At 41.2% G+C, this 24,713-nt stretch overlaps 1 protein-coding gene across 7 annotated transcripts in view; it reads right to left on the minus strand.

Moving 5' to 3' along the window:
- PAM (peptidylglycine alpha-amidating monooxygenase) overlaps positions 1 to 24,713 on the minus strand; it is a 248,266-nt gene that overhangs the window by 207,677 nt on the left and 15,876 nt on the right. For all 7 annotated transcript variants that reach the window (XM_089679111.1, XM_089679107.1, XM_089679108.1 and 4 more), the window contains exon 3: positions 19,180 to 19,297. In XM_089679111.1, coding sequence (XP_089535237.1) covers positions 19,180 to 19,297 — 118 coding nt within the window. The remainder of the gene's footprint in view (positions 1 to 19,179; positions 19,298 to 24,713) is intronic.

Below are 24,713 nucleotides of genomic sequence, written 5' to 3' on the forward strand. Positions count from 1 at the left end.
GTCAGAATAAAATATGTGTGTAATTCAAATGGAATGACCAGAGCTTAGAAAATAAATGGAATTACTAGGGAGGAAACCATTCAATGGGCCAGGACAAACCACAAAAAAGTAAACTATCGGACTCTTGTAAATGACCGAATATTTCTATGGAACTCAAGAAAGGGTTTGATTTCCTGGAGAATTGTTCTGCCACATCAAACAATGGTGGTTGTGTTACTTTATACACTGTGCTCTCAGGATTCTGAGGTCTCATGGTCATTTGTGCTACGACTGGGCCCCTTATGATGAAACATCCCAAGCTGGCCATACACAGAGTGAATTTTGGCCAGTTTCTGATAAACCTGCCGAAATTCACTCAGTGGTTGGCCCTGTCGGCCGCCTTCCGCCCAACGTCCCTTCATTGAAAAATTGAAGGAGCTAGGCATGAAAATGGTCAGCAAAACAGCACATGCATTTTGACAGCTGGTAGAGTTGGCTGTGAGAATACAAGGGGAGACTGATCCATCTACGCCGATGGAGGAGTCTGTTAAATCTGTCCCCTTGGGCCTATATATGTATGACCTTCTTAACAAATGCTACCAGAGATCCTCACTAGGAGGTTCTCCATTTGTTGTGCGACATTCACGGGTGATGTTCTTAGGCTCACCATACTGGTGACAGCTGGAGAGCTAATAAAAAGCCAGACAAACGTGGAGTCCATGAAGTGGCAGAGGTCAGGGCAGGTCATATTCAGGACAAATTGGATTTGGGTCAGGTGGCACTTGGGTAGAATATCAAGGTGAACACTGAGGCATGCAGTACACAGATGAATACCATGAATAAGAGGAAAGGTCAGGGTCCTACTAGAGTAGCAACAAAGCTACAGCCAGACTGGTCACTTTTTACTGCTGGCCAATGTGATACAAACCCCATCCCTCTGTCTTCATACTGAAGTAGGTGTGCTCTCACTGCTAACTGAGAGTGTGGGAACCAAAGGGTTTACATACTGGATTAGTGAATAACAACTTAAAACTCTAAAAATATACCATATGAAAAAACTGATTGCTGTTTTAATAGAAGTCAGTAAGGGAAAGCCAAAAGGAGTAGACTGGATAATTTAACAATGAACAGCCAGGGACAGCACTATTCAGAGTCCATTCACACTTGAAGACTAACTCCAATTTTGTTCCACTTTGCAGCAGAGTCCTATCTGTTTTTGTTCTTAAAGTGCTAGTAAACTTAAGAAACAACAAATCTTAACCCTGCCTGTCAGTGGCTTTTGTGATCTGAGCCGCACATGCGCAGCTCAGACAACATTTACGGCCTGCTCTACACGCCACACCGATATGACTCCCGTGCACATGAATTGGAGTGATGTCCCCACTGCACGGCCATTTAAGCGGCTGAAGATTCCAAACCTGGAAGGAAGAATGGGCGAATATGGAAGAGTCAAGGAGCCGTGACAGTGCAGTGCTGGAGGACTCCAGTTTGCATGCAATTCTGTTATAATGTGCAGTGCATACTAGTATATTATGACTTAAACCTGCCAGGGGACCTATTTTTTTAGCTTGCTAGCCTGACTTTACAACCACTTTAAGAAAAAGTTGGTATGTTCCGGTATATCCTTGGAATATGGATTCCTAAAGGGGAGTGTGTGTTCATTCTAAATCAGCTGATGCACTTGCAGTGTTCTAATGGGGCAAGCTGCAGGGTCTGCATCCCTTTAGAGCTGATTGACTCTTTGGTAGTAGCTCACCAAAACGGAACGTTTTCTTGGAGAAGATGCCTGAAATCAGACTTGTTTCTGACTGAAGTGCAGACTTCCAGGAAAATGAGGGAGCCAATCACAGAAGCAGGAAATGACATTCATGGGGAAGCTCTGTACAGAAGGCTTGCAGGCTGCCATATTGCAATCTCGGTGTGATCTGCTGCTTCGGAGACCAGAGGAGAGATCTAGGGTCTATGAGAGGACCTGTCATGGCCCATGCAATGAATAGTATCCCTTGTGACAGCAATAAAGTTGACAAAAAAATGTAAAAACGGTACAGTGTTGAAAAATATTGAATGAAAATAAACAGTAAAAACAAAAAGTGCCCCATCCCCCCCTTGCTCAAAAGAAAAGGCGAATGTGCATGCAGGTCCCGCACACAAACAGCAAAACCATGCTGTTACTGATGTAAGTTACCATAATAATATTATTATTATACAGGATTTATATAGCGCCAACAGTTTTCTCAGCGCTTTACAATATAACGGGAGACAATACAGCAACAAAACCGTTCAATACAAGAGGGATAGGAGGGCCCTGCTCCTTGGAGCTTACAATCTAGGAGGGAGGGGCTAGTGGTACAAAAAGGTAGTAACTGTGGGGGATGGACTGGTAGGAAGAGTAGAAGATTCCATTATTAGCTGAGGGCAGGATAGGCTTTCCTGAAGAGGTTTTCAGAGATCGCCTAAAAGTGAGCAGAGTAGGCGATAGTCTGATAAATTGGGGTAGAGAGTTCCAGAGGATGGGGGAGGCTCTGGAAAAGTCCTGGAGATGAGCATGGGAGGAGGAGACAGGGGAGCTAGAGAGCAGGAGGTCTTGTGAGGAGCGGAGAGGACAATTTGGGTGATATTTGAAGACAAGATTGGTGATGTAATTTGGTGCAGAGTTATAAATGGCTTTATATGTTATTGTTAATGTTTTGAATTTTATCCGTTGGGCAACGGGAAGCCAGTGGAGGGATTGGAACAGTTAGTAAGGTGGATGAGTCTGGCAGCAGCATGCATGATAGACTGAAGAGGGGATAGCCTGCGATGAGGTAGGCCAATGAGGAGGGAGTTACAATAGTCAAGGCGAGATATAACCAGGGAGTGAATAAGTTTCTTAGTGGTTTCCGTGATTAGGAACGGGCGTATCTTGGAGATGTTGCGGAGGTGAAGTCTACACGATTTGGACAATGATTGGATTTGGGGCTGAAAGGACAGATAGGAATCTAGGATTACACCTAGTACCCTGGCATGAGGGGAGGGACTGATGATTGTGTTATTGATCTTGATGGAGAAGTCAGGGGAGGGGGCACAGGCTGGTGGGAATACTAAGAGCTCAGTTTTGGAAAGACTGAGTTTGAGGAAGTGGAGTGACATCCATGCCGATATGTCGCTTAGTAGGTTAGTAATGCGAAAGGAGACTGAAGGGGTAAGGTAAGGATATAAATACATAAAACAAACCCGTGACGCTGCAATTTCAGGATGCAAAACCTGCTCCCATCTGCTGCATTGCATTCAACAGAAGTGCGTTAACGTGTGTTGATTTAAGGCATCCCATTTATTTCAAAGACCTGACTAATGCACCACAGCCAACCAAAAATCTACATGCAGTATTTATGGCAGAGTACCGCAACACACAGTGCGTCACGCTGTGCTGCATGTACACTGAAAAGGTGCATAGGGGATGAATGGCACCACATCACGCCAACAAGTATAACTCTTGTTACCATGCAACTTTCACAGAATAGTTGACTATATATATGCATGTGCAAAGGAAAGGTGTGTTTAGAGTACTTCTCAGAAGGAACAACACCAATTATGTAGAACATGAATTACCATACACTGCAGCAGCGCACTGGTGTGAAGGGCCCTATAGCTCAGCAATCTGACATTAAAAATATACTTGTAAACCAAATCTGAATTCCCTGAAACTAAAACTAAAGCCTAAGCAAAAATCAGACATAAAATACATGCATACCTTCATCCTATGTGACAACAAGAAAGCATATGCTGTTTTCAGGCATTGCCTTCATATGTTTAGGTGTCTTCTGGATTATTTATGTCAAGGGAATTCTATAGAAGTGCCCGAGCCTAAAATTAGCTTTTATGTAAAGCGGAACTCCAGGAAGATCTAAAAGGCACACATTGATGCAGCTCGATGTTCAGCAATACATCATGAAATCTGGGTTTTTACATACAAAACAGTGTACGTATCTGCATTTTTGCGCTGTGTTACTTTAACTGACAATTGCACGGTCATGCAACACTGCACCCAATGAAATTTATGTCCTTTTTTTCCCACAAACAGAACTTTCTTTCAGTGGTATTTTATCACCTGTGCGTTTTTTTATTTTTTGAGCTATAAAACAAAAAAAGACCGACAATTTTGACAAAAAACAATATTTTTTACTTTTTGCTATTAAACATGTCCAGTAAAGAAAAAAAAAAAAATCAAATTTCATCATAAGTTTAGGCCAAAATGTATTCTGCTACATGTCTTTGCTAAAAAAATCCAATACGTGCCAATTAAATGGTTTACATGAACGTTATAGCGTTTACAAATGGCGGTATATATTAACTGTGTGCTGTTTCACAGTAAGATGTATGTGTGCTTTCAACTGTAAGCACACTGCTTTGTATGGCTCTGCTATGCAGAGCCATACAAAGCAGTGTGCTGTAGCTGACAGGGGAGAGAACTGTATTGTTTACATACAGTTCTCTCTCCCGTCGGTAATACTCGGTGATCACAGGGTGCCGGCGAGTAATCACCGGCCGGGACCCGGTGATTGACAGCCGAGGCCACAAATGGCTGCGTGGGTAGGGCGTGCGCCCCCTACCTGGAACTGCAAAATCACGTACATATATGTGATTTTGTGCACCCGTGCCACCCTATAGCAGTATTTCTGCTATAGGGCGGACGGGAAGTGGTTAACCTGTAGAATATAAAAATCAGGTCTCCTGCCCTGCTAGACAGGTTTATGCTGTATGCCAAGGCTGTGTAAATCACAGAGCTGGACGGACACAAATGCAAATCCTTTTGCAGAAAAGTAGCTCCATATCTATTACAACTAAGCTGTTTGCCTGAAGTTCAGCTTTAAGTAATCTTTATTAGATTTCCAGTGCAAACATCTCAGAAAATGCAGGGCGAGACTAAAATATTCAGATAATGACACTTATCGGGTGTCTTTAACCTTATCCAGATCTGTAATTCTAGCAGCCATAAAAGACACATTTCTGACAAGAGAGAGCCAATTCCCATTCATAGCTTTTCTTAGTAGAGGCCAAAATGATAAGAAACTACAACTGAATGGTTTGCGTCTAGGAACAGCTCCCAAAATTACACTCTTATCAGCTTCAAGAGTTCTAGAAATAGAAATGATATGGAACATTAACATACTGAATGTGTGCATACCCGAGATACGTCCAAATAAACATCATCAGTTATGTAGTCTTAGTTCTCTGCTGCTAACATGACGTTTAACTAAAAGTGTATTTCCAATTTTACTGTCAAATTGGGATATCACCTATCTTATACTTGTTACATGTTCCCATTCATTCACAATGCACAACTTAAAATAAATAAATAAAAAATGTGCTGCTTACCTTCTTACTTGCTTAAAAATGCTACCCAGCTTTCTCCTTCTATTTAATGTTAATAATGGGGCTGGGGAGTTAGGTTTACCATGATTAACCCTATCTGTACTATGATCTGCATATGACATTAATGTGATGGCATAGAACATGTAGTTGTAAACTAGATGACCACACTGTCCTAACAAGGGTTTAAAGCTCTCAGGACTTGGGTGGTACATAGTGTGTTAATACAATAAAAAAAAAACCAAAAAAACAAAACTGTCCATCAATCTGTCCCCTAATTGCATATTGCAAGCTACTCTAAATAAAACATGTTGCCTATGTATAAAGCTTCTCCAAAGAAACAACCAGAAAAGGTAAGAAATATTTTTTTAAAAATGATTGTGGGTATGCTTTGTGAATGGGAACACAAACCTATGGTTCTCAAATGCACTAGAAAGATACAATTCTAATGTGACTTTCACACATGGAAAGCTTGCTGTGCCACATTTTTCATAAGTATTTGCAAACCCTCACCTTGTAAAACAACCCATCCAGTTTAACCAGTTGCCACCTGGCCAATAGCAAAATGACGGCCGAGCGGGACACTCGTCGATACGGCATCCTCTGGGGCTGTACTGTAGCGAGATCTGTCACCGGCTGTGCCCCTCGGACAGATCTGTGTGCCGGCCCGTTGCCAGTACCATGTGACCAATCACTGCAGATCACATGACAACTGTAAACAACAGATGGCTACCTTTCATGCGATTCATTGTATACAATTGTGTCACTAGCTGTGATTGGTCACATAAATACATGAGAAAGACTGGGCCCAATCACAGCCCATCGGTGTCATGTGATTAGCTGTGCCCAATCACAGCTAATCACAACAAAAAACCTTAATGAATCACTTTCAAATCAGTTAAATGCTTGCTTATAGCAATGAAATTATTTGCTATAAGCAATCATGTGTAAAAAAAATACTGAAAACTTCCCCAGAGTAGTACGTTACTATGGTAACATTATACTAGTCTAATCACAGTGTGTTATGAAAAAAAATGTAAAAAAGAAAAAAAAAAATTGTAATAAAAAAATTAATTTTTAAAAAATTTAAACAATAAATTATTTTTCTTTTCGTACTGTCACCAGTCAGTGTCCCTGATAACCACCACACCAGCTATATGATAATGCTGTACTGCACTGGTGACAGTATGAAAAAAAAAAAAAAAAAAAAAACACATTGTGAAAACTTTTTTTAATTTCTTCACTTTCATAAAAATCACTCGCCATGCCTCTTACTGAATACCACAGACTGTCTACTTTTCAAAAAGGCCAGTTATATGATGACACCGTACTGCACTGGTGACAGTATGTAAAAAAGAAAAATTGTGAAAATCATTTTTTTAATCTCTTCATTTTCTGAAAAATTATGATTAAAAAATTACAACTTCAAAAAATTTGCCATTCCTATTGCGTCGGACTGTCTACTTTACAAAAATGGGTCATTTGGGGGATATCTGTACTGCCCTGACATTTTTGGGCCTCAAGAAATTAGATTAGCCGTCAGTACTTCAGAAATGATCACTTTTCAGATATATACCATAGTTTGTGGACTCTTAACTTTGCTACAGACTAAATAATACATACTGATTTGGGTTATTTTCACAAAGAAATGTAGCAGAACACATCTTGGCCTAAATTTATGAGGAACAATTATGTATTTGCTAAATTTTATAACAGAAACAAAGAAAACCTTTTTTTTTTTTTTTTTTTTTAAAGTTTTTGGTCTTTTTTCATTAATAAAAATAAAAAACCCCAGTGGTGATTAAATACCACCAAAGAAAGTTCTAGTTGTATGAACAAAATGATAAAAATCTAGTTTGGGTACAGCGTTGCATGATCACGCAATTGTCATTCAAAGTTCAAGAGTGCTAAAAGGCTGAAAATAAGCCTGAGCAGATAGGGGGTATTGAAATGATTAAAATAGAAATGCCAGACATTTGTGTATAGATATAATGTTGTGTTTTTGTTTTGTTTTTTTAATTTTATAAGAACCTTGTTTCCATTTATTATAAGTGATCACTTATGCAGGCCATAGACGGGTCATTTATAGGCCGAATTTTCATCTGCACAAAAAATTCACGCTGTTAGTGGGGCCAGCCTGTCGGCCGTTTTTCGCGGATCTCCTCATTTATTTTTATCGGTCATGCTGGAAAATCCGCAAAAAACTGCAGTTTTTCGTGGACATTGATGGCAGCATCGTCAACGGGGCCGACCGATTTTTCGTTTATCGGCTGAAAATTCAGCTGATAAACATCCCGTCTATGGCCTGCCATACCCTTTGTTCTCAGATGCATAGAGAGGTGGTGGGGAAAGGGGGGATGCAGAAACGGCAGTACACTGAACTTCCCTGTGAATGGTTGAGCGTGTCAGCAGCAGTCTGACCATTGGAGGAGAGCAGACTGAGTTCCCATCACAGCCAGAACACTGACCATGCTGTGATCTCCTGCTTAATGTAGTCAATTTTTAATAGGAAAGTAGAAGGACTGACAGGAACACCAGATATTTTACACAAAGGAAGCAATACAAAGAGAACAGGATACTTTTTCATACAAGTACATGGTACAGCAGGCACATATCAGGAATATGAAATGTTGGGTTTACATGTTATTTAAGACTCCACACACATATGTAAAAAAAAAAAACACCCATTCATACGTATGCTTTTTAAGACAAGAATAATGGTGGCCATGCACTATACAATCCATAAACAACCCCCATTAGTTTTCCAAAGCTTTGTAATATGGAGCATCTTCTTAATTTACCCAATCAGGCAGGCCCTTGCCCAACATAGTTGAAGGCAGATCTAAAGGAGATTGTATAGTATATAGTTAGCCTAAAAGAACAGTTTAAAGCACATTGAGACCTAATTAGTGTGGTGGAAATGCATACCTTACAGTAACCTGCAGCAATGCATCTTGCATGCCTTAGTGCGTTTTGGTGCCATTTATATTTAGTGGTACTCCAGCGCACCAAGACAATGTGCCTCCATTGCACATGTGGCAGCACTTCAGAAACATACACCAACATGCATTGTGGCATGCTGCATCAGAAAAAAAATAGTGCATGTCTGATTGTTGGTCCATTTTTGGTGCATCAAACGTGGCTATAGGATTCTGTATATGGAAGATTTTTATGTCATTTATTTTTTATATTGGTTGAACTGGGTGGGTATGTCTTTGTTCAGCCTGGCTAACTATGTAACATTAGCCAGGGCTGTCTTAATAGCATCGTTGATCTCTGGGCAAAGTAATCAACTGGGGCTCCTACCAGCCTGCCCCAATTTACGCACCTACGCTCAAGAATTAAGGTATAAATAGTTGATAGAATTAAACATATATGTACAGTATTAATAGTCTCAATAAAGTTGATATTAATCAAGAATTAATTTATACAGGATTTATATAGCGCCAACAGTTTGCTCAGCGCTTTACAATACAACGGGAGACAATACAGTTCAATAAAAGAGGGATAGGAGGGCCCTGCTCCTTGGAGCTTACAATCTAAGAGGGAGGGGCTAGTGGTACAAAAAGGTAATAACTGTGGGGGATGGACTGGTAAGAGGAGTAGAAGATTCCATTATTAGCTGAGGGCAGGATAGGCTTCCCTGAAGGGATAGATTTTCAGAGATCGCCTAAAAGTGAGCAGAGTAGGCTATAGTCTGATACATTGGGGTAGAGAGTTCCAAAGGATGGGGGAAGCTCTGGAGAAGTCTTGGAGACGAGCATGGGAGGAGGAGACAAGAGAGCTAGAGAGCAGGAGGTCATGCGAGGAGTGGAAGTACGGTTTGCGTGATATTTGGAGGTGTAATTTGGGGCAGAGTTATAAATGGCTTTATATGTTATTGTTAATGTTTTGAATTTTATCCGTTGGGCAACAGGAAGCCAGTGGAGGGATTGGCAGAGAGGGGTGGCAGATACAGAACGGTTAGTAAGGTGGATGAGTCTGGCAGCAGCATTCATGATAGACTGAAGAGGGGATAGCCTGCGATGAGGTAGGACAATGAGGAGGGAGTTACAATAGTCAAGGTGAGAGATAACAAGGGAGTGAATAAGTTGCTTAGTAGTTTCAGAGGTTAAGAATGGGTGTATCTTGGAGATGTTGCGGAGGTGGAGTCTACAAGATTTGGACTAATCAACAAAAAGAGTACAGTATGGGGGGAGGGGCAGAAGGGCACTGTACGGGGGGGGGAGCGGGGGCACAATACTCAGATCAGGAGAGCAAAGTACAGATTCTGGCCATCCTGGGACAGCTTAGTAAAAAGCGTAACTGTTGGCAAGTATGATATAATTCAAGACTATCCTAGGGCCCCCATGCACCTGGGGCCCCTGGGCAGTGCCCAAATGTGCCCATGCACTAAGAAAGCCCTGACATTAACAGATCTTCTGAAGCACAAACAGACATGTGAATGACTCCTCACATGCATTTTTGATACCGTTCTGAACAGGCCCCCAAAAATGTAATTGAATGACAATTATAAAAATTACACATTTTATTTTATAAAAGGTAGCCTAAAACTATACAGAAATATATATCCAGACAAGGACAAAAGGAAAATTTGAAGGTTCTCCCTACAGGTGTCTTCTGTAGAACAAGGAAGGAAACCGTATTGTAAATGAAGTGGATTTCAGGTCATACAATTCATGCTGGTGTTCTTACGTATTCTGTTTGTTGTGCAGATAGATTTCCTGGGAATTTTCCCCTGAGATAGAGGAAATGACGGCAAGAATAGCCTTTTACTTCAAACTGCTCCAGTTACCAGTGCTGTTCACCATGTCTAACAAAGACAATACTCCTTGTACACTGCTTTCCTTAACCTCTACATTGTCTGTTTCCCTTAACATCCAGCAAAATGAGATTTCTAGATTTAGAGAAAAGATTACACTAGAGCAGTGGTCTCCAAACTGCATTCCTTTGCTTGCATTTATCCGGGCTTTGGCGCACTATTTTATCCACTGGTACCAACAATGGAGCAAAACGTCCCCATTGACACCAATGAAGGGGCGCAATTCCTCCCAATGATACCTAAGATGGGGCACAACTTCTGTCAATGACACCAACAATGGGGCCCCAATGACACCAATGATGGGGCACAATTCCTCCCACTGACACCAAATATAGGGCACAATTCCCCCCAATGACACAAACAATGGGGCACAATTTCTACCAATGACACCAATGATGGGGCACAATTCCTCCCACTAACAGCAAAGATGGGGCATTATTTTTTCCCACTCACATCGGGACCTTTTCTACCCCCAATGGCCAGTGTCTGGTCTCCCAAAACTCTGAAGGACAGTAAACTGGCCCTTTGTTTAGAAAGTATGGGGATCCCTGCACTAAACGATCACCAGAATTTCATGGAGCAGGACAATCACACCATGCTTAGAAAAGTACAATTCTATACACCGGCCTTCTTCTAGGTGTAAGGTGGAGGTCTTCATTATGGGTGTAAGGTAGGTGATAGCACCTGGCACACAGACAAAGAAAGCCACCAATGGAAGCCTTCAATGCGTGCTATGATAGCAGAATACTACAGCAAAGGAGAAAATGGCATTGTCTGGATCTCATACTGGCTGAATGTTTATTCTGTATTCAAGCATGTCTTACATTGGGGGCTTGCTGAATGGAAACCAAAAAATGTGATGTTAGTGCAAGGATCTCCCCTGCTGAGCAATTGTGTTCTGACAGGGGGACTGCGAGCCCCCCCCAACAGAACACATTAATCAGCTCTCACATCCATTGGCTGCAAGCGCTGATTGGATGCTGGTTTTCCAGCATGGCGCTTTGGTAACCAGCTTCTGTTAGACAGGCTGCTGTACACACATGCCAAATGTCGGCTGGTTTCTGTTAAGCCTTTAGGGTAGCCATACACAGCCCAATTTGTCTCATTCAGAGTACAAGCAGAAAAAGAGCAAGTCAATCAATTCCACCATCCTCACTAGATAGCATAGATGGAGGAATCTCCATTGTATTCAGGAAGCTGAGGCTCCCTATGGTTGCTGGCGTTGCCAAGCAGTGACTGCATCTGACAGAATAGGACCCATAGGGTTATCTCACTGGTATTGAGGTCTTAAAGTGATTGACATGTTTATCATTGTAGAATATATACATTTTACAAGCATGTCATCATCCATCCCTTCTCCCTCCATCTCCTCCAATCAGAGGAAGCCTTTCAATCATTGAAAATAAAGAAGGTTCTCGGAATGATGGTGAAGCCAAGTGACCCCGTGGAACCCAAGCAGGACCCAGATGATCATAGCTATCATTGTATGCAGTACGGATTACTACATTGGTTTTCAGAATCCCCATCAGCCTCCAAGTTATAAGAAATGGACAATTACATTGTGCCATGCTGGACCAATGTAAGTTGGCATTACTGATAATTCCTGGAGTACTTCTTTTTAAGTGGTAGTATTTCGTATCCAAAAAAAAAAAAAAAAAAGCCCAGCAAGGTAAAAGGCTTAACGTCCTAGTATGCATTGCATATTAGCACATTATGAAGGACTTACCTTGAAACAAAGCCCTACAGTGGAGTGCTGTCATGGCTCCCTGGGGCTTTCATCTTCACCCGATCTTCCTTCCGGGTTCGCGAGCACTGGACGTCTGACTGGCCGAGCCGCAATGACGTCACACATGCATGCGCACGGGAGTCCCAAGCCACGGCACAGTGCTCTGAAGGAGCGGCACAGGTATGCCGTTCATTCAGAGTGCATGCACCGGCTATCAAAAAGGGCTAATATCTCCTAAAAACGGTGCACAGTTTGGAGATATTAATCTGACCTACAGGTAAACTTTATTATAAGCTTACCTGTATGTAAAATTATTAGAGAAGAGTTTATTACCACTAAAAGTGAAAGACTGCAATAAAATGATTCAAATGTGTAAAAGTATACTATGCTTTCTTTAACCACTTCCATACAGGGCACTTTTACCCCCGTCCTGCCCAGGCCATTTTTCAGGTTTCAGCGCGCTCACACTTTGAATGACAATTGTGCGGTCATACAACACTGTACCCAAACTAACATTTTAGCATTTTCTTCAAACAGCTAGAGCTTTCTTTTGGTGGGATTTAATCACCACTGGGGTTTTTATTTTTTGCTAAATTAACAAAAAAAAAAAAAAAAAAAAAGTTTTTCTTTGTTTCTGTTATAAAAGTTTGCAAATAAATAATTGTTCTTCATAAATTTAGGCCAAGATGTATTCTGCTACATTTCTTTGGTGAAAATAACCCAAATTAGTATTTATTATTTAGTCTGTAGGAAAGTTATAGCGTTCACAAACTATGGGATATATCTGAATATTGATCAATCCTGAAGTACTGACGGCCAATCTAATTTCTTGAGGTTCAAGAATGTCAGAACAGTACAGATATCCCCCAAATGACCCATTTTTGTAAAGTAGACAGTCCAACGCAACAGGAATGGCAAATTTTTTGAAGTTGTAATTTTTTTATCATAATTTTTCAGAAAATGAAGAGATTAAAAAAATGATTTTCACTATTTTTCTTTTTTACATACTGTCACCAGTGCAGTACGGTGTCATCATATAACTGGCCTGGCAGTGATCAGGGACACTGACTGGTGACAGTATGAAAAAAAAAAAACATAATTTTTTTTTTATTATATTTTTTCTTTTTTTTTTTAAGATTTTTTTTTCATATTTCACTATGACCAAAGTAGTATAATGTTACCATAGTAACACTGTACTACTTTGGGGAAGTGATCAGTATTTTTTTTTTTTTTTCGTTTACACAATTTGCTTATAGCAAAGAATTACTTTGCTATAAGCAAGCATTTACCTGAATGACATCGGTTTATTCAGGGTTTTTTGTTTTTGTGATTAGCTGTGATTTGGCCACGGCTAATCACATGACACAGCTGGGCTATGATTGGCCAAGCTTGTGCATGTGATTGCTGTGACCATTCACAGCTAGACACACTTGCATACAATGGATGGCATGAAAGGAAGCCATCCATTGTATACAACTGTCATGTGACGTGCTGTGATTGGTCATAGCAGGTCATATGGTACTGGCAACGGGGCCGGTACACAGATCGGCCATCGGCCGTGTCCGAGGTACACGGCCGATGACAGATCGTGCCGTAGCGCGGCCCTGCGGGCATGCGCGTTCCAGAAAGGACGCCATATGACGTCCAGCCGGGGGGACAAGCTGTTTGCCCGGCCGCCACTGGTTAACCACTTCCCGTCCGGCCCATGTATATAAACGGTCAGACGGAAGCAGTGCAGGGGCGGGTGGCCGTTTCTAAACGGCATCCCCGCCCCCTGCTTGTGTGCGCTCCCTGGGAGCATGCAGTACTGCTATCCAGTGCCCGCTGTGTCCTCTGGACACAGTGGAACACCGATCGTTGTACAGGACCTCTGTGTGAGGTCCCGGTCATGCGATCCCTGATTGGCCAATAAGTGATCACATGAAGAGTAGTAAGCAAGATGTCACTTCTGACATCATTGCTTACTACGTGTGAAATCTGTGAATGATCAGAGGTCACATGGTACAAGGCTATTCACAACAGCCTTGTACCATGTGACAACCTGTGACCAATCACAGCTCACACAGTATTTCTCAATGGCTGCAAGAATGCAGCCAGAGAGAAGGAGACATGATTGCTTTTACAACCTTTATGGGTGTAAAAGCAATCAAGTGGAAAAAAAAAAAATCTTCATAACCACCCCCCCACACACACGTAGTACAGTGTCACTATGGTGACACTGTACTGTTAAAGGTGACAGTATGTTAAAAAAAACAAATATATAAAGATGTAAAAAAAAAAAAAAAAAGTAGAAAATTATAAATTTTGATTATAAACTAATTCGGGTTATTTTTTTACTAAAAATATAACTGAATACATTTTGGCCAAGATTTATGAAGAAAGATTATTTATTTGTAAAATTTTATAACAAAACACTTTTTTTTCCAAACTTTTGGACTTTTTCATTTATATAGCAAAAAAATTAATGATCACAGAGGTCACATGGTACAGGGCTATTCACAACAGCCTTGTACCATGTGACAAGCTGTGACCAATCACAGCTCACTCAGTAGTTCTCAATGGTTGCAATAATGCAGCCAGAAAGAAGGAGAAATGATTGCTTTTACATCCTTTATGGGTGTAAAAGCAATCAGTGTAAAAAAAAAAAAAAAAAAAAAAAAATCTTCATCACCCCCCACAAGTAGTGGGGACACTGTACTGCTAAGGTGACAGTATGTAAAATAAATAAATAAATATATTAAAAAAAATTAAAATTAAAAAAAAAAAAAAGAGTTTAAAAATTATAATTTTTGGTTATAAACTAATTTAACTTATTTTTTTTTTACTAAAAAGATAACTGATAACATTTTGGCTAGGATTTATGATGAAATATTATTTATTTGCAAAATTTTATAAGAAAAACACTTTTTTTCAAAATTTTAGGACTTTTTCATTTACATAGCAAAAAAATAAAAATCCCAGTGGTAAATAAATACCACCAAAATAAAGTTGTATCTGTCTCAAAAAAATGCTAAAAAAATTAATATGGGTATAGTGTTGCATGACCGAGCAATAGTCATTCAAAGTGTGATAGCACTGACAGATAAAAATTGGCCTGGGCAGGAGGGGGGTAAAAGTGTCCGAACTTGAAGTGGTTAAGAAAGGGAAACGTATTATCTCCCTTCTAACATAGTAATTGTTTCTAAGTTTATATACTACAAACCTCCAGAGATAATCAAAAAGACAAGCTAAATACAACATGCCGGTGAGAGAAAAAAAAAGAACATTTTAAGTAAATGTGACATAAGTACATTGCATTTAAAAGCAATTCTGGTTAAACAATTCCCATCAACATGAAAAATAGGCTTCAATCAGCTTGTATTTAAGTTCTCTAGAAGAATTATAGTGCCACTTAATCTTTGCACAAGGCATTGCATGCCTCATGTAGCATGAAAGGACTGGGGGGGTCCAATTAAAGATGCCACTGCATGCAGACATCTAATGCTCTGCATATATTCCATCATGTGCTAGCTGAAGGTCTAAGGGAAAAGAAAAAGCAGCCTCCAGCTTCCTTTCCGTCTTGCCTTGCTAATGGGATCCCTTTTTATTTCAACAAGGAAAAAAAAAAACCTCCATCTGCAGCAATGAGTCATCACCTACTGCAGCATGACAACAACAGACCTCTGATCCTCAGCCCTCTATACCCATCCAGTTATTTACTAATGATAGCTACTGTGCCCATTTCATAGAGCACAGGGAATTGGAAGGTATGCACAAACTCCTAGCAATCATCCATCATTCCCACTGCTCCAAACTGATAGATGGGTGAAATCAAACTGGATGCTTACGAACACTTCAAACTTTGTTCAGCCTAAATAAAAGAAGCATATACACTCACCGGCCACTTTATTGGGTACACCTTGCTAGTGCCAAGAAAATATCTCCCACACCATTACACCACCAGCCCGAACCATCGATACAAGGCAGGATGGATCCATGCTTTCATGTTGTTTACAACAAATTCTGACCCTCCCATCTGAATGTCACAGCTGAAATCGAGACTCATCAGACCAGCCAATGCTTTTCCAATCTCCTATTGTCCAATTTTGGTGAGCCTGTGAGTTGTAGCCTCCGTTTCCTGTTCTGAGCTAACAGGAGTGGCGCCCAGTGTGGTCTTCTGCTGCTGTAGCCCATCTGCTTTAAGGTTCAACGTGTTGTGCGTCAGAGATGGTTTTTTGCATACCTTGGTTGTAACGAGTGGTTATTTGAGTTACTGTTGACTATCATCTCGAACCAGTCTGCCCATTCTCCTCTGACCTCAACAAAGCATTTTCGTCCACACAACTGCCACTCACTGGATATTCAATCTTTTCGGACCATTCTCTGTAAACCCTAGAGATGGTTTTGTGTGAAAATCCCAGTAGATTAGCAGTTTTTTAAATACTCAGACCAGCCCATCTGGCACCAACAACCGTGCCACGTTCGAAGTCACTTAAATCCACTTTCTTCCCCATTCTGATGCTCTGTTTCAACTTCAGAAAGTCGTCTTTACCACGTCTACATGCCTAAATGCATAGAGTTGCTGCCATGTGATTGGCTGATCAGTAATTTGTGGTATCAAGCAATTGAACAGGTGTACCTAATAAAGTAGCACAAAATCTGTAAAAGAGGATCTTGAACCAAATGCAAAAAGTTTGGTTGATTATTTAGTGACCCGACCCTGTATGTAAATCAACATGTCATATTTAACCCAAAAGTCGTCAGTAGAAGCTTCAGTACAATGCAGGAGCAATCTTTTTGCAAGATTTGAAATCGGCAGCAGGAGCTGACTATAAGTATTGTGGCGTTGCCTTTGCCTAAGCACAGCAGCCAGAATCTGGGTGTAAAGCAAGCATATATATCTTTTTCCTCCATAACTTTTCTTCATGTGTATCTTTTAAGTGCATCTCTAGGCATTTTGAATCCCAGATCCCCTGAGCAGCAGTAAATCTTTAGGCTGTGAGCAAATGGGCCTCTAGTGGCTACGATTTTCAGCACAGTGCCAAAAAATAGAGAACAACTGAGCATGTGCAGAGCAGAGTGACACAGTGCATTACTGGATTTTAAACAGTATAGACACCTATTTCAAATGTTTTACCTGCAAAAGGGGCAACTGAAACTGAGTGACTATTGGCTACTGTCATATGCAAAATTATAGGAGTTGTCATTCAACTGTAACTCTACCTACTCAGCTATATTTGATATTGAAAGGTCACAACTGAAAATCCAGAGATTAAAAACACATTTTCCCTTCTAACATAGGGGAAGGAAATATTTTTGAGGTTTTATTATTGGCAATAAACCATAAATACACTATACCATTGTGCCCTATATCAATTTTACACTTTCAACTGCCTGTTCCGTCAGCTTTGCTGCAAAACCCCAAGGAGTCCCCAATACTGAAAGTGATTGTAAAGTCCTACATTTTGTTAAAGAACAAAACAGGCTTATAATTACCTGCGCTGTGCAATGAAATTGCACAAAAGGGCCCCAAACCTCCTTTACTCGGGTCCCCCGCTAGAGCTCCTGGTTCTCCCTCTTCTTGGTGTGCCACCATAGGAAGCTTCTCCCTATCATGGCACACCTGCAGGCTTGCTCCCGAGCCCCGCTGTCTGTGTTCATTGACACAGAAAGTGCGGCTTAGCCCTGCCCCCCTGGTCCCTCGTCACAGAATTTGATTGACAGCAGTGGGAACCAATGGCTCCCACTGCTCTCAGCAAAGCCTGAAGTGGGGAGAAGAGGAGAGAGCCGCAGCACTAAAAGGTGGGTGAGGGGTCGATACGTTAACCTAAACATTTTTAACTTTAGTGCAAGGAATGCATTAAGGTAAAGAATGTTTAGGCTTTACAGCCACTTGAAAAGTTTCTGGTCCATCCCATCCTGCTTTCTGTAACTCACTTTTGCTTTGTGACACATCAACAGCAGGGCACAGCTGGGGACCACATTACAGCACCCTATTATTTAGGGGTTCTAAGGGATGCTTGTACAGACAATCTGATAGGACATAAAAAAAAAAAAAAAAAAAAAAAAAATCACCTCTGGGTGATTTACGGGGGTGCATTTACCACAAGGTAAAGAAGGCACTTGCCTAGGGCTGCATTTTTCAGGGGGGCAGCACCTCCCCCTATAAAAAGGGATGAAAGAAGGGACACGTGCACCATGGGAACCAGGTGGGATCTGAGAGAGGCTGCGGGCTGTTTGATGGTGTATGTAGAGCCTGGCTCTCGCTCCCAGGGATGTCCACAGCTGTGAAGATGAGTATCTCCATCGCCAGGGGGGCGGAAGTGAAAGGTTCTCCCAGGTGGGGTGCAGGGGTGTTGTTGGCCAATGTCATTTCTCTCTCCGTGGGAGGGGGAAGGGGAGGGGGGTTGTGTTGGTTGGTGTCCATGGGGGCAGATGATTTTTGCGTTGCCTAGGGCAGCACAAAACCTAAATACACCACTGTGATCTATGTACAGTTCAAAGATTTAACCAAAGTGTTGCAAATTCCTGTTTCTGCTCTGAAGAAAAAGCAGTTTGTTGTGTGCAGAGTGAATCTGAATGGGAGTGACTTTTTCATTATTAATCAGCAGATACACTTGCAGTGTTCTAATGAGGAAAGTTGCAGGGTCCGCAGCTGTTTTGAAGTAATTAATCCTTTGGGAGTATCTCACCAAAAATGAAATGTTTGCCACAGAGGATACTTAAAATCTGACTTATATCTTAGTGAAGACTTTAGGGAAATGAGTGAGCCAATCACAAAAGCAGGAATGACATTTCTTTGGGTGTTCTGTACACCAACTGTTTACAGAAGGCCTCCAGGTTGCATTGAATTTTACAGGAAAACACAACGATTGTAAGGGAAAAGTCATTTTTATTAACATTCAATTACAATATGAGTTGTGTAGCAATTGTATATACTAGATTTTTTATTTGTCATTTGTTTTCCACAAAAGTGGAGTTACCTTTTAAATAAGATTAATTAAGCACTAAAGCAGCCAAGTACCTATAAAGCTCAACTTCTGACTTGTTCCTCTTTGGCAAATGAAGAGAAAGCTTAAGGTTGGCCTAAGTCCTTGGTAAACTGCTGATGACTGTAGACAGTTGAAGACAAGCCAACATGAAAACAACTAAAATATTAAATTTGTTCCACTGCGCAGAACAGAAAATGCTGCTGCAGGCATAAAGGAAAACCATCAGAAACAAACAACCAGCCTTACTTTATCAACTTTAAAAGGATGAACAACACTGGAGCCGCTGCTGTTTCAATAAATAGAGCCAAATGTGTGACAAATGGTCTTCTCACCTCTGTTGGTGTGACTCTTGGCATTCGGATATCCAGCATATAGTCTGGAGAATCTTCTGAAAAAACTGGTCTTGTTGATCCTGAGCATCCATTTGACTGACTGGGTGATTCTTGAAACCTTTAAGAAATAAAGCCAGGAATTTACTTTGTTCTTGGTGTTATCCAATTAAAGAATTTTTGTACTTTATTAAGTGTCACTTTCTCATGAGTGCAAATCATGAAACAGGTAAAAATGTTCCACTGAAATCAGATGTTAAATAGCCAATTTACTGCAGATAACAGATTTGCTTATGTCATCCACAAAACACTGCAGCTGTGCTAAAGTCAGAAAACCTACTCTTTTCTTTTTTAATTTTACATAGATTTCCTAGATTCTTGCATGTCATTTTGAACCAGAATGGAACTTCTTATGTTACTGGGTTGTTAAAATAGAACTAAAAGGCAAAAACATTTTAGATGGAATAAAGCAGGCCACACATGGGTCGAATTCCGAACGATTTTTCGATCGAAAATCAAAAACATCATTCGTTCTGTAATCTGATGGTACCACCAATGATTTCGAAAGTTGGTCATTTTTTATGAATTTTCCAGCATGCCTGATAAACAAAATGGGGAGGAACCACGAAAATCGGCCGGTGTCATTGCCTAACAGAGCAAAAAATCAGCCGATTATTCTTAGGTCCACTTTTCTAATGACAAATTGTTTAAAAATCGACCCATGTATGGCCAGCCTAAAGGAGGGTTATAACCCCTGTCAGGTGAAAAAAAAAAAAAAAAAAAAAAAGTGTGTCCCATTGGGGAGAATTCCTTTAATTTCCTGTCCCATAGCAAAACAGAAGCGAGGGAAAAAACCTCCAAAGTGTGTGAATTTCTGTCACCAGATTGGAAGATTTCCCCTCTATTAAAGTGACTGTAAGGCTCCATGCACACTGGGCGTTTTAACAATGCTGGTAGCGTCAGCATTTTTGCATTGGTGTTAAGCCTTTTTTTTTTTTTAGCATTTTTTAGACAAAAAAAAAGTACTCAAAAAAACAGCTAAAAAAACTCCTCTAGAAACCCACTAGTTCTGGGGGGGTTTCCTGCCAAAAAATGCTGATTAAAGCCTATGTGTGCATGGACATGTAGCATAACATGCTGGGGCATTTACTGGCTGTAGAAAAAAAAAAAAAACCCCAAAAGCCAAAAACAGCCGCTGTAAAAACATCCAGTATGCATGAGGACTTAAGGTTCTAGTTTAGTAATAACAAATATGTTATACTTATCTGCTCTGTAATGGTTTTGCAGACAACAATCCTGATCCTACTCTTCTGCGGTCCTGTGCCTGCACTGTCCGCTCCTACCCAGCAACCAGCAGCTGGCTATGGGGGCACTCATGCATGTTCACTCCTGAGCCTCGCTCTGTGTGTCCTTAGAGTAGGGCTTGGTCCTAACCCCACCTCACTGGCTGTGATTGACAGCAGCGGGAGCCAATGGTTCCCGCTGCTGTCTTTGAGCCAATGAGGAAGGAAAGAGCAGAGAGAGCCCCTGCTCTCGTGCACAGTTCTGGATCAAGATCAGGCTCAGACAAGTATAAGGGGAAGCTTAGTCACACTTTAGAGCTAGTAAACATATATGAAAATGGAATGCGTGTTGAACTGCATCCAATTTGCATGACATGTGAAATAACATTGGTTTCTATTGTGCCTGTTCACATATATGCTGTTCACCCGGAATGCAGATTCAATACAAACTGAAAAAAATAGTCATGTTTATTTTCTGAGCAGTGCTGTCTGGTTCAGGTGCAAATTCAGGCTCATTGACTTCTATGGGAACTTTTCTGAATCGTACAGGTCATCAAGTTATGGACAGGATAAAATCTTGTCCTGAACCTGATCTAAACCTGACCTGAACCGCTGAACAACTACTTTGTCAGTTAGCTGTGAAATGGAGATTTAATTCGCACCACACATGTATAAAACTACACAAACTTGCCCTTATGTTGAAAAAAAAAGCCTAAAATGAGCAAGGCAGAGTATACCTAGCTTGTACATTCCCATGGAAATGGTGTTCTCAGAATATCACAATAAAGACATGGATATTGCAAAGGGGACTAGCCTGGTGAACTACAGCTATACCATGACCAGGTAGGGCTGTGTTCTCTGTAGACATTTCAAGCCATATATTACACCTGTATGAAAAAAATACAGCAATTGCTTTTTGAGTCATAAACCTACAATAACCATGCAGCAAATAAGGGTCTAAAAAGAGTAGGGATTCCTTGTCTCTATACTTTGGTGACCTCAATGAATCAAAAAGCATTGGAGACAAACTATCCGTATGACAGTCAGGCAACTAAAATTCAAAAAGAAAGGTCAGCTATTGCAGGTTATAAAATTCTCTCAGATTACTGGGAGAGTAAAATTGAGCATGTGCAGCTTGACCCCAAGGCTCCGTTCTATCAGCAGATGGATTGGGGACAGTAGAAGAAGTAGAGGATCAGAGAAGGCTCAAACATCCTTTTTACATGATGTGGATGATTAACCCCTTAGGTTCTACTTGAAAGTGGTTTTAAAGGCTCCAGGTTTTTTACCTTCATGCATTTTATGCATGAAAGTAAAAAACCTTCTGTGTGCAGCCCCCTCAGTACTTAACTGGGCGGGGCCAAGCCGCGGCTCCGTTTGTGAATAGACACATGGAGCAGCAGGTACCCCCATATCAAGCTGCTTGCTATGAGGGCACCCGACAGAAAGGAGGAGCCAGGAAAGCCTGTGGGGGACCCGAGAAGAGGAGGATCCAGGCTCCTGTGTGCAAAAGCACCAAAAAAAAAAAAAAAGAACCTTTAGTATCACTTTAATTTTCCATCCACACCAATTAACTGAGTCAGCTAGCAGCCACATCCTGGTTATAGGAGATGGACATAACTACATCATACTGTTCATGGGAAAGGTATATTCAAAGTGGTAGAAAACTCATTTTTGTTATTTTCACCTACAGGTAAGCTTAAAAAAAAAAAAAAGTTTGCCTGTAGGTAAAATGAATATCTCCTAAATGTGTACCGGTTTAGGAGATATTCCATCGAGCAGCAGCCAGGAAGGAACAGCATACCTGCGCAGCTCCTTCAGAGATTTGTAGCATGCTCGGGGCTCATGCACTCATGCGCGGGAGTGACGTCATCGTGGCTTGGCCAATCTGATGGTCAGGGTCTGCAAACCCAGAAAGAAGACCAGGTGAAGATGGAAACCCTGTCAACAGTGACAACATGCCACTGGGGGGCTGTGTTTTAAGGTAAGTGTTTTTATAATGTGCTATTTTATGATGCATACTAGCACATTATATTACCTTGCAGGGGGAAAAGCCTTTTTTTTCCCAAGCTTTATTATCACTGTAATGCAAGTCCCGCCTCTGAGGATCTGTATTATATCCTGCCACTATATAATGATTTTCTTGATTTGAACATCATTTCATTTTGTTTAGTCTACCCAATGATGTACTTTAAGCAATGCCCAAATTAATTCTCCCTTCTAGGGTTCTGGATACCTTCCTCAGCATGGTGATCAAACATTACCTCGGGCTACCCCAAGTAGTTGTCAGTTTAAATATTTGAGAGTCCTAGCCTGGACAGTTCTGTTTTAAACATTTAATGACCACAATCTGGCTACAGTTCTGTCTTGCAGAAAATCTGAGCTCTCTTCTTGTTAACCACTGCACTAACTTGCCAAAGTTTTGCTGCTAGAAAATGGCAGAACATATGCCGCAGAATACAGACACCCTCTTCCCTCTCCATCCAACATGTCACAGCTGTCACAACAGTTTGCAATCTAAAAGGAACATGTCAGGGTCGAATTATGGGAGCTGCCACTTGGTTTTGAAGGTTTACGTTCCGAGACTGTCATTATAATACTTCCTTTACTTCATGATGATCCACCAACCTGGAAAAAGGTTATTAGGTGGTCAGACAGCTGACAAGATTTTTCAAGGGAAGTGACTGATTAGATGGGATCAGAATGTCAGCACTACAGCCTGCACCTTCAAAAAGAAGCCAGTAATGGCAGCTGCCTTATTTCTTTCCTTCTTAACCACTTGCCCTCCAAAAGGATTTCCCCCTTTCCTGACCAGGCCATTTTTTCAATTACGGTGCTGCGTTACTTTAACTGACAATTGTGCAGTCATGCAACACTGCACCCAAATGAAATTTACATCCTTTTTTCCAACAAATAGAGCTTTCTTTCAGTGGTATTTGATCACCTGTGCGTTTATTATTTTTTGCGCTATAACAAAATCAACAATTTGAGAAAAAAATATATATTTTTGACTTTTTGCTATTGAACATGCCCAGTAAAAAAAAATGTATTCTGCTACATGTCTTTGCTACAAAAAAATCCCAATACGTGTAAGTTATAGCGTTATAACATTTACAAATGGTGGTATATATACTGGGATTTTTTTTTTTCTTACTAGTAATGGCAGCAATCAGCAACTTATAGCGGGACTGCAGTGGGCATTATGACAATGGGGGGAACTGACTTGGTATCACTGACACCAATACAGTGATCATGCTATTAAAAAGCACTGACACTGTACTAATGGCACTGGGCAAGAAGGGGTTAACCTGTGGGGCAATCAAAGGGTTAACTGTGTGCCACACTGCTTTGTATGAGCTGACAAGAGGAGAGAACTGTATTGTTTACATACAGTTCTCTCCCTCCATTGGTAATGCTCGGCGATCACTGGGTGCCGGAGAGTAATCACTGGCCGGAACCCAGTGATCGACAGCAGAGGCTGTGAATAGCGGCGCAGGAAGGGCTCACGCTCCACCTACCCAGGAATACAAAATCACATATATATATACATATACATACATACACCTGATTTTGCACACCCATGCCACTCTGTAGTAGTATATCTGCTATAGGGCAGCAGGAAAGCGGTTAAACTGTAACACAACTATGAAAATATTTAATTTAATGCTACAAATTGAAGTGCCTGAGCTCACATAAATATTTCAAATTTCAACTGAACTTTCCATGAATGCATTCCAGCTAAAAAAAAAAAAAAGTATGCAAAGTCTGCCTGAGTAAAAAAAGCATGTCCCCTGCCAGCATGCTGTAGGGAAGACTCCTTCTCTCTGCAGAGGTCCAACATGCTCTGAAAAGTCAACACTAGGGCTCACCATTCAAAACAGAATACACTGTATTTTTCGCTCCATAAGACGCACTTTTTTCCCCCAAAAAAAGGGGGGAAAATGCCAGTGTGTCTTATGGAGCGAATATGGAGTGGCCAGTCCGGTATTTCCGCCACCATGTCAGAATACCGGGCTGGCCACTCAGCTCTTCTCTGCAGCAGGACCTTACCTGTTCCTCGGTCCAGCGCTGTACAGTCTTCCCGCGCCTTTCATCTTTAGTGTGGGAACCCGGCTGTGACAGCCAGGTGCCCACTGCGCATGTGCGAGAAGCGCTGCGCTTTGTGAATGGCCCGGCGTCTTCTGGGACCTGTCATGTGTCACCTGTCACAGCCGGGTGCCCACACTAAAGGGAGAACAACTCCGCGGAAGTGAG

This window comes from Staurois parvus, unplaced genomic scaffold (assembly GCF_062004578.1).
Source record: "Staurois parvus isolate SC_StPar_1 unplaced genomic scaffold, SC_StPar_1.0 ptg000218l, whole genome shotgun sequence".
In the NCBI taxonomy this organism is placed as follows: domain Eukaryota; kingdom Metazoa; phylum Chordata; class Amphibia; order Anura; family Ranidae; genus Staurois; species Staurois parvus.